At 32.0% G+C, this 11237-nt stretch overlaps 2 protein-coding genes across 2 annotated transcripts; both read left to right on the forward strand.

The window, feature by feature from the left end:
* The first annotated feature begins 1275 nt into the window (after nucleotides 1–1275).
* LOC11407519 (pentatricopeptide repeat-containing protein At4g38150) lies at nucleotides 1276–3112 on the forward strand. Its single transcript, XM_003611919.4, has 2 exons — nucleotides 1276–1433; nucleotides 1608–3112. The coding sequence occupies exon 2, from the start codon at nucleotides 1618–1620 to the stop codon at nucleotides 2848–2850; it is 1233 nt and encodes a 410-aa protein (XP_003611967.2). The 5' UTR covers nucleotides 1276–1433; nucleotides 1608–1617; the 3' UTR covers nucleotides 2851–3112.
* A 5055-nt stretch (nucleotides 3113–8167) lies between these two features.
* On the forward strand, nucleotides 8168–10836 carry LOC11405967 (probable polyol transporter 3). The gene is made up of 2 exons (XM_003611920.4): nucleotides 8168–8346; nucleotides 9034–10836. Exons 1-2 carry the CDS (start codon nucleotides 8205–8207, stop codon nucleotides 10428–10430), a joined length of 1539 nt encoding a protein of 512 aa, XP_003611968.2. The 5' UTR covers nucleotides 8168–8204; the 3' UTR covers nucleotides 10431–10836.
* The last annotated feature ends 401 nt before the right edge of the window (nucleotides 10837–11237 follow it).

Consider the following 11237-nt stretch of genomic DNA (forward strand, 5'->3'; position numbering starts at 1 on the left):
TCTAGCTAAAAATCGGGCTATTACAGAAAGGACCTCATTGCATCCAGACTTTCATGTGGTTGGCGGCACATGAGCGTATTCTAATAAATTTTCGTAGGAGCAAATGGGGAGTGGGAATATCGCCCACATGTACTAGTTGTGCCCACTTGTACTAGTTGTGGGAGGCATGACGAGACTGCTCTCCATGTGTTGCGTGACTGTGTACAAGCTACTCAAGTTTGGCTTCGACTAGTTCCATCTAATTTTATTACTAGTTTCTTTTCATTCTCTTGCAGAGAATGGATTTTCACCAATCTCAACAAGCACAACATTGGTCCTAACAAAGATGGTTGACAAACAACTTTCATGACGACATGTTGGTTTGTTTGGACGTGGAGAAATAAAACTATTTTTGAGAACAATTTCCAGCGGCCGTATGATCCGGTCAGAGTGATTCAGAGCTACTAAAAAAACATCGAAGAGTGCACGTATCAACATCTCCATCGAAATCCTCAAAATAGGGAGATTATTCACATTGGTTGGAAGAGACCTCCTGATGGTTGGATCAAGCTCAATAGTGATGGTGCTTGCAAAGGGAATAACGAGGTTTCAGGTTGTGGAGGCTTGTTTCGCAACTCCGATGGGCGTTGGATCAAAGGCTACATGAAGAAGATTGGTTCTTGTGATGCTCTACATGTGGAGATGTGGGGCATGTATCTAGGATTAGAGATGGCTCGGAGAGACCGCATTCCACAACTTATCGTGGAGAGTGATTCAAAGCTCTTGATTGATATGATAACATATAATTGCAATCTTGGGGGGATTGCTCCCATTTTGGTGAAACGTATTCGCAATCTTTTGAGTATGGATTGATAGGTTCAACTTCTTCATACTTTGTGCGAGGGAAACCGAAGTGCTGACTGGCTTGCTAATAATAGTTTGTCTTTAGATTCTTATAGGTGTTCTATGGTGGAGTCTCCTCCTAATGATCTTCATAGCTTACTTTTTGATGACTTTTCCGGGGCTTGCATGCCTAGGAGTGTTCGGATAGCTTTTTAGTTTTGTTTTTTCTTCGGGCTTAGGCCCTCTTTTATACTAAAAAAAAAAAAAAAGAATTTTAAGGGCAAATTAGCTTAGTCATTAGAGATGTATTTGACATAAAAATTAAAACCATAGAAAGAAAAGGAAAGAACAAGATCGCAATGTAAATATGAGAGAGAAAACTTGTTTCAATTCGAAAGTTATCATAAATAAATGTAATTACTAATTTCTGGTGGGTAAAATACTCAAGTAAAAAAATCATTTATCTTCTTAGTAAAAAAAATAATTTAAAACCCTAAACCAACAAAACTCAGAGCTCCATCAAATAAAACCCTTGGCTCTTTATCAGAGACAAACTGAACTGAACCTCGCCGGACAACGCAAACGGCCTTCGTCGCCGGCAACCAGAAACGGTAAGAAACTCTTTCCTCTTTTCCTTTCTTTTGCTGGTTAATTAATTTCTTAATTGATTATTCTCTCATAATTAATCCTGCTTCATTTTCTTTTCTTTTGGTAATTTTTTTGTATTCTTTTGATTTTGTGATAAATTGTTGATTTTATGAATGCTTGATGCAACTGATTAACAGGTTCATCCACATGACACCATTGTTAGGGCGTAGGGTTAATAAAATTGAAGGGTTGGTTTCCCTTTTAAATTCTAAACAAATTTTGTCATCATGGCTTATTACTATGCGCCATTTTAGCTTTAATGATAATTTCCGTGGCGGTAACATCAAACAAGCCGCCAACGGAAAATCTGACGATGAATTTTTTCGTCAACGGGGAGACACGAATTTTAATGAGAATGGTGGAAATAGAAACGAGGAAGGGTTTGATATTCGACAGCGTTTGGAGGAATCGAGTCAAACTAGGGTTTTGAGAGGTCAAAAGCCTATTAATCAACCACATTCGAATTCCCAGGAATTTAATCGAAGTGGCCGTCGTCCAAGATTTGATGGAAATCGTGGAAATAAATCTTCACAAATTGATCTTGGATTTCAGGGTAGAAATGCTGATGAAACTGGTAGAGATGGTGGTCATCGTGGCAATAAATCTCCACGAATTGATCTTGGATTTCAGGGAAGAAATGTTGCTGAAACTGGTAGAGATGGTGGTCAATCAGGAGATAGTTTCCTTGATAAGTTTAAGTTTGATTTTGATGATAAAATAGGGAGTCAGTCAGATGTTGAAGCAAGCAGCCAATTGGAAGAAGCGAGAGCGGTGAATTCGTCAAATTTCAACCAACCAGCGCAAGAGTCTATGCCTCAAGATGCTGATGCGATTTTCAATAAGATGAAGGAAACTGGTCTTATCCCAAATGCAGTGGCCATGCTTGATGGTTTATGTAAAGATGGTAATTTTCAAGAAGCTTTGAAGCTTTTTGGTTTGATGCGGGAAAAGGGAACAATTCCGGATATTGTCATTTACACTGCTGTAGTGGACGGATACACAAAGGCACACAAGGCTGATGATGCTATCAGGATTTTCAGGAAAATGCAGAGTAATAGCATTTCACCAAATGCTTTTAGTTACACTGTTCTTATACAAGGACTCTACAAATGTAGCAAATTACATGATGCTGTTGAATTTTGCGTTGAGATGTTAGAAGCAGGCCATTCTCTAAATGTGACGACTTTCGTTGGCTTGGTAGATGGTTTCTGCAAGGAAAATGGTATTGAAGAAGCAAAAGGTGTTATCAAGACATTAATAGGAAAGGGTTTTGCTTTTGATGAGAAAGCTGTTAGGGTGTTTTTGGACAAGAAAGCACCATTTTCACCCTCCATTTGGGAGGCCATCTTTGGGAAGAAAGCTCCACAGATACCATTTTAAATATATTTGGAGACTGTGTAAGTTTTTTTCTTCTTCTTGATTCTTGTACTCTTTTGCCAGACTATTTTCATGTCATTGTGTAATGTACGATTACTATAGGTGCACCTATTTAAATTTTCTAAAGAAGGTTCAACTAGTTTGCCTGCTATTTGAATAGGCAAATGATATTAGTTATGTTAGTATTGTTTCCTTCATAAGAATTTGAACCCCAGTTTGTTAATTCATTCAACTCGTTTAAATCCTCTGGCTAGTTTGCTGTTTACTTGCTGATACAAGCCTTGTTTTTGTTTTTAAATGTACTGCTCCCAAATTATTTATCGTTTGTCTTAGAAGTGCACAACATGAAATTGTAATGGTTGTCTTTGTGTAGAAATTAGAACTTTAAAGCTTGTACCCCAAAACTTCATAGAATATTTCATAGTAAAAATTAGAATTACACATAACATTTGGGTTGGTTGAAGTTCATTGAGTAATAACCAATTACATCTGAGTTTGGAAAAATGCAGATCAAACTGAATTAATTACCAAAACCAATATAGGTTCGGGTTGCTTGATTTTTTATTCATACCTCTGAGGCCACCCCTAGTTAACAGTTTATTAAGCTTGTTGGGTTTACGGGTAAGCTAGTTATGACAGTTGTTTTAGCAGTTAGATGTTGGTGTATATAATCCAATTGAGCACACTATTTAGAGAATTAGAGTAATGCAAATTGCAAATCCGGTCTCCAAATTTTACTATATTTTTCTCCTATCTTTATAATTTTCTCTCCTAAATTCACAAAAGCACTTTTCAGAATTTAGGCTTTTGAGATTTTGGACTATCTATGACACACTCATTGAATTCCTTTTTCTACTCAACAATTTAAAAGCATGAATATGTTGATACCGTCTTACTCAACAAATCAATGCTCCTTAACATTTCCAAGATCTAGTCGTTTGATGGAACAGATTACAAACAATAGTCTCAGATGCTACTTATTTTTATGGAAGAAGTGATGGCTAATTACATTCTGTTCATTGGTCGTAGTCTTTGTCTTGTAATTTCTCTCGCTGATCTGGTTATGATGTATATTCATTTTTATGGATGTATATTCATTTTCATGCATAATCTCTGCTCTTGGACTTTGTGAAATCCTTCTGATAGTGTACTTGCACAATTAACAAAAAAATGTAGCTCACTGAAGTTTTAATAAACTTCACCCTACTTTTTTAAATAGTTGATATACATTACTTCTCCCTGCTCTTGGATGTTGCTATAGGATTTCTAAATCATCATAAAATGAAATTTTAGTCTCAGTCTTTTAATTTTTCTCACTGATCTGGTTATTCTTCTTCATTGAAGAATTAGAAATTTTTACAGTTGTCATTGAGAAACTTCAAAGAAACAAACAGAAAGTTTGAGAAATTGAACGAGTTGAGGTTTTGGATCCTACCATTTGTCGTCATGTACCGTCTTGTTGGGTCAATATAAAAAATCTCTTTCTTTTTTTAATTGTTTCTTTATTGGGTCGATTATATATTTTCTGCAGCCATTAACATATTTTCTTTTTACATACCAATAAAACTCCAAGTGTATCTCTACAAAAAAAAAAAACTAAGTGTATTGCTTGTGCAATGATTGTTTGATCACGTTGAACTTCAATGAACTACTTTCGAAGTTCATTTTCTTTTAAGCCTCAACTGTAATTGACTCTTTAACCCGCCAACCTGTTGAGGGATGGGGTGAAAGTTTCAACCCCTACCTAAATTGGTCCACCCCGTGCTTCTTTTACGAGTCAGTGGAGGAGCGGAGGAAAGTGGGAGTGGGTTGACTCGTTTTGCAACCCTTACCTTCCCTTGAGAATGAGAGGGTTACGACAAAAAAGATCTCTTCTCAAACTTTATATTACTCCATTGGCTTTAAAACGAGTGTCGTTTTAACAAAACATTTTTTCTTAAAATACATGTCATTTTACCTTTTCAATGCATGTTTGTCTAAAAATAATAATACAACAGTGGTTAATTTATTCCAATTTTACCTCCAAATTTATGTTTTGTCCATCATTTTCAAGACATTATATTTGACTATGCATATGCCAATTGCTAATAGTCAATAGTTAATTGAGACAATTTTATTAAATCATTACATTTATTCTTCTATTGTTTATATTAATCTAGATGAAATAACCTTAAACAACACTTATTTTAAAACACAGAGTACAAAATGCAAATTGTGTTTATATGTGGTCCACAGTTCATTAACACTCGAAAATCAAGTGAAACTCGACCAATGGCTTCCAGTATTGGTTAGAGGAAGTTTATGATCATTTCACCCTAAAGAGTGAGATGGTGACATGATTGGTGTGAGATTAAAAAAATTAAGTGAAAACCAATGTGAATACCTCAAAATGCAACTCATAATTCATTGATCTTTGTTTTTATTGAACCGACACGATGAAGTTGCAATCTAACACACGAGAATAAGGATGATTGCGAGCTTCTACTTAGAGAGTGATATGAACTGTTGTTGATAATATTGAGTAATTTTAAGTATTGTTTTACTATAGTCCATTTTTTTGGTGGTGACCGAGATTTGAACCCTGAATCTTGAATATATTATATATCATCCCTATAAATTAAGTTAAGCTCACGAGGACTTACTATAGTCCATTTATCAAAGTGTTGTATATTTTAGAAACGGTCTATAATATTTCTCATTCTTTTCTATAAGAATTAGGTACCGTTTGGCCCGACTTTTTTTTTTTTTCAGCTTCTCTACATTTTTAAGGAGAAGCTAGGCTAAACCTAATATCAATAAAGTACCTTCGAAGAAAAGTACTTTTTTTAGAATGCATAAAATTGAATGGAATGAGCTTTAACAAAAAGTTGTTGAATGCTATTTCAAAAAACTACTTCTCCGTAATTTATTTCACAAGCACCTCTCTTCAACTCACGCAGGCAACCTTTTCTTTTATTTTTTAATATTATTTTTCAATTTGTTTTTGTCTTCCATTTTTTTAACTGGTCCATATAATGTTTTTTAAAGGAGGATCAATTTAATTTTATTATCTATTTTTGAAGGAATTTTATTATCTTTTTATCACTTATATATTTAATTTTAATATCGTTTAATTATCACAACATCACAAATATTTTTATCACTTATGCTGTCATTGAATGACACCAAATATTTTTATTCCCTTTCTTCAACCTCACAAATACGCACACACACACATTAGCGTTTAGAGTAATATTTTATGTCCGCATGTCTGCTTTTTTTTTTTTTTGTTATGCTAATGCGAATAATTTTTTTAGTGTTGCGTAATGCGTAAAATTATTAATTTTTATAAAATTTTGATTTTAATTAAAAGTAAGTATAGATGCCTAAAAATTTTACACATTTATATTGTAACAAACTATGCATATCTTTTTCTTATTAAAAAAACTTAACATATCTTTTTCAATGACACCAACATGTAACAAATATAATACCATATAATATAAATTCTTATCTTTTTAAATGATACCAAAAATATGATCTTCTTATAACAAAATTTGTTGTACAGTATAATTGAAAGAAAAAAAAAACTATTCTCTAGTTTAGCTTAGTTGATATAGACAATGTATAAATATATGCAAGGTCGCGGCTTCAAACCTCGGACACCACAAAAAAAAAAAAAAAATTCAATGTTTTGTACAATATTTTGCTAAACAACTTTTAACTTAAAAATAACTTTAGAACTAAAAAAAAAATAAAGAAACCAAACAACTTTAGCTTTTTCCTTAAAGAACTTTATTTTAACTTTGTTTTAAAGTAGCTTTTAGATCCAAAAAAAATTTGGCCAAACGGTACCTTAAAAAGTGAAGACAACATAAAAATCTCTTTTCAATTAATATTACTCCACTAATTCTAAAATAATTGCCGTTTTAGTGCAAAAAATCCAAATTAAGTGTCAGTTTGTTTTATCAATGCAACATTAATTAATTTATTCCAATTATATCTTGTCTGTTTGAGCTTAGCTCAACTGGTATAGACAATACATAATACTCCCTCCGGTTCTTATTATAAGAAAAAATTGACTTCTTAGGTTAATAGAATAATTAATGTATCTTATCGTAAATATATACTAGATACATCACTTACACAATGAACCAAAAAAATCAATTGTTTTTTATAATAAGGACCGGAGGGAGTATATGCAAGGTTTGGAGTTCGAATCCTGACCACCATAAAAAAAAAAATTCAATTATATCTCACTTTTTCATTTATTACAATTGTTACTTTAATTGTCAATAGTTAACGATGATAATTTTAAAAAATTGTTACTCATGCTAATTTATTTATTTTAAAATTATTTTAAAACTGATAGAGTATAAGATATGCAAATTCTATTGACATGTGGTTCATAAATGATAAAAACGTGAATATTATGTGAAACTCCAACGACGACTTATAATATTTATCAGAAGTATGATTATTTCGTTTTAATGGGTGAGCCAACACATATAAATACCTTAAAAGAGCAAAGATGATTGTGAACTTCTACTTGAGTCGATCTTTGTTAAAATATTTCGAGTAATAGAACCCACCTATAAAATTTGTCAATATTCTTAAATTTTATTAGGGTTTCTTGACAAAATTTAATTTATTGGGGTTTTGAGTAATAAGTTTTATGCACATTATTATTATATTAATATTTATTACATAAGTATATGCATGCAGCCTTGTTTGTGGCGAATCGAACGGAAACTATTCATGACATAGCCATTAAAGAAGGGGACCTTAGTTGGTAAACTAATTTTGATGTTTTTATTACTTAAGGTGAAAAACCTTTGATGTTATTATTCCTCAATTTTATAATCCTTAAATTCCATCGTACATAATAAGAGTTAAACACGTATGACATAGGACAAATATCTCACTTTCGGTTTGGAAGATAACTATAGTGTACATGGATTAGTTTTTATTAAATGGATGGTTGATAGAGTTTGCAAATTAATTTAGCAAAAAAGAAATATGTATATACTAATTAATTATCTATACATTAATCCAAAAGGTAATTTCTATTTTCTAATGAGTATTTAAAAACAAAACTAGGGTGTTCGAGGCTTTATGCTCAAATGAAAAAATATATGTTCAAGTATCTTATAATAATATATATATATTTTTTTTAAGTGAAGGTAGAGACAATTTAATTCTATAAGTTAAACAACATTTGCTCACTTCAACAGTCAACAAATTTAAATTATATAAATTGATGAATGCTACATGTTGGAATAGTGTATTGACTGTTTACAAAATAAAGACTCACTCTTTCTATATATAAAGGACATCACTAAAATTCTATAAAAATCATATACAAGTTGGGTTAAAGAATGTTGTCTAGTGGAAAAGAAACAAATGGGCACAGCCAAGTATCATCCATGGAAAGCACGTGTGGGGATGTAAACCATCTCAACAAGCATGCTTGTGCTTGTGTGTTAGCTGCCACTATTATCTCTGCCATATTTGGTTATGGTGAGTGACTTTCTATTCTTTTTACTGTCTTTTCTTTTACTCAAACTTTATTTTCTACTGTCTCATAATAGTTGTGCATTTGGAGGAATGAATTCAAGCAGGTTTATAGAAATCATTCAGGAGAATTATTTATGACTAACTTTTACTGAGATGAGAATAGACTAGACTAGACTAGACTGAATTAGTCTTTGCAAGACTCAAGCTTGATTTGATAAAAAAAAAAAATAAATCACGTCTTAGATCTGAGATGTTATCTATCATATACTTAATTTTAGGTTTGTATCTTACCTTTTTAAACTAACAAAGTCTTTAAATAAGTAATATATCCTTAAATAGACTAATGAATTAATAGACAAAAAAAAGTTGTGCTTTGTTTTGATATTCAACATGATATCGTAGATAATATGACTAAATATGATATCATATTTTAATTATAGTTTATAACAATACATTTAATTAATTGTTCAAAAAAAAAAAACAATACATTTAATTATGCAAAAAGTTAATGTAGATTAACATACTAAATTGTTGAAAATGTTGGAAAAATTATAATTTAATACAAAGTATAAAATCTAATGTAACAATAATAGTAATGAAAAAAAGTCTGATATGATATGTCTAAAATGCATTTTTTGGCATAAAATAGCTATGCAAAATCAACTAATAGGTAAATATTTTTTATTTTAGTTACAACAGTGATGGCTGGAGCACTCTTATTCATAAAGGAAGAACTTGAAATCAGTGACATGCAAGTGCAGCTTCTAGCAGGAATCTTAAATGCATGTGCATTACCAGCATGCATGATTGCAGGAAGATTATCCGATTACATAGGTCGACGCTACACAATCATGCTATCGTCGATATTCTTCTTCTTAGGCTCAATTTTAATGGGGTATGGTTCATCTTTTCCAATCTTAATGATTGGAAGATGCATTGCAGGATTTGGTGTTGGTTTTGCACTTATCATAGTATCTGTTTACAGTGCAGAAATTTCATCTCCTTCTTATAGAGGTTTTCTAACTTCTCTACCAGATCTTTCCATTAACATAGGTTTCTTACTTGGTTATCTCTCAAATTATTTCCTTGGAAAATTATCTTTAAGACTTGGATGGAGAATAATGCTAGCTATTCCTTCAATACCTTCAATTGGTTTGGTAATATTAATGTTGCAATTGGTAGAGTCACCAAGATGGTTAGTAATGCAAGGAAGATTAGGTGATGCTAAGAAAGTTCTTTTATTAATCTCTAATTCAAAACAAGAAGCTGAACAAAGGATGAAGGAAATAAAAAATGCTGTTGGAATTGATGAAAATTGCACCCAAAACATTGTTCATGTTTCAAAGAAAACTCGTAGTGGTGGAGGAGCTTTAAAAGAAATGTTTTATAAACCTTCACCACATGTATATAGGATACTTATTGCAGCTATTGGTGTTCATATATTTCAAAATATTTGTGGAGTTGAGGGTATTTTTTTATATAGTCCAAGAATTTTTGGAAGAATGGGAATCACTGATAAGGGTACACTTCTTTTAGCTACAGTTGGTATTGGGATAAGCCAAACTTTATTCACATTACTATCATGTTTTTTGTTGGATAAAATTGGGAGAAGGATTCTATTATTGGTCAGTTCAGGAGGTGTGATTTTTTCTATGTTAGGGTTATGTGTTTGTTCAGCTATAGTGGAGAATTCTAAATTAGGAGAAGAACCATTATGGGCCATAATATTTACTATTATTGTTATATACATTATGGCAGGTTTTAATGCTATTGGAATTGGGGCTGTGACATGGGTTTATAGCACAGAGATATTTCCACTAAGGTTGAGAGCACAAGGACTTGGGGTTTGTGTGATTATGAATAGAATTACTAATGTGGCAGTGGTTACTAGTTTTATTTCAATTTATAAAACTATAACATTGGGTGGAACTTTCTTTTTGTTTGTTGGTACAAATGTTTTGGGTTGGTGGTTTTACTATTCTTTCTTGCCTGAAACTAAAGGAAGATCATTAGAAGATATGGAAACTATCTTTGGGAAAAATTCCAACTCTGAGGTACAAATGAAGTATGGAAGCAACAATGCATAGTTTTGGATAATCACACTTTTTTCCTTTAAAATAAAAAAATTAAGGTAGGGATGTTGCTCCGGTCTAAGGCAGAAAAACTCAGTGAGTACTTACGAAGAAAATTACATTTACCTCGTTGTATATAATAACTAATGGAAACTTAGCTACATGTTGAATACAAACCAAATCATTCTCTACTGGGCTAACTCCTTTGAGTTATTGAGATAATTAAGGGTTCTTTGTATATATCTAGCTTATCTTTGAAGAAAATAAGTGAAAACGGTTTAACACTTGGTTTAGTTTGAAGTACTAAAATCCTGTTTTTTGGGTGCTTGTTTGACAAACTTACCCAAACCAAAAGGATTTTTTTTTTTTTTTTTGTATTCAAAGAAAATCAATGTTACATAATGAAAATTTGTAGTTCCAATCTTTTATCTTAATTTATTGTTAGTCCTTTTTATTTTGTTTTTGGTCAAGTTAATCATGTATGTTGCAAACATAAAGACCGTTGGCTTAACCTCACTTTTAATAATTTTGTAAAAAAGATAAAAAAAAAAAAATCATTTTTAATTCTTTTTCATAATATTTGTTTATGTGGCTATAAGAGACTTACACGATCCTTTAAAAAAAAAAAGACTTATTTGATATGTTGAGATCACACCTTATGTCTCTTGACCGCAGGATTAATTCCGAACCCTTACCTCCGGATGAAAAGTCAATTACATAGGTACTTTTTTCGTTATTGCACTTGTGCCGCGTAGGGGTCTACACATGCCCACATGCTTCTTTTAAACATATGGCATTGTTTTTTCGGTCGGTGTGCGTGGG

This window comes from Medicago truncatula, chromosome 5 (assembly GCF_003473485.1).
Source record: "Medicago truncatula cultivar Jemalong A17 chromosome 5, MtrunA17r5.0-ANR, whole genome shotgun sequence".
Lineage (NCBI taxonomy): Eukaryota > Viridiplantae > Streptophyta > Magnoliopsida > Fabales > Fabaceae > Medicago > Medicago truncatula.

Bases quoted from the DNA above. Each gene is read 5' to 3' on its own strand.
- LOC11405967 (XM_003611920.4), top strand. From the start codon at position 8,205: ATGTTGTCTAGTGGAAAAGAAACAAATGGGCACAGCCAAGTATCATCC. The intron at 8,347-9,033 runs GTGAGTGACTTT...TTTTTATTTTAG, and splicing joins CTCTGCCATATTTGGTTATG to TTACAACAGTGATGGCTGGA.
- LOC11407519 (XM_003611919.4), top strand. From the start codon at position 1,618: ATGACACCATTGTTAGGGCGTAGGGTTAATAAAATTGAAGGGTTGGTT.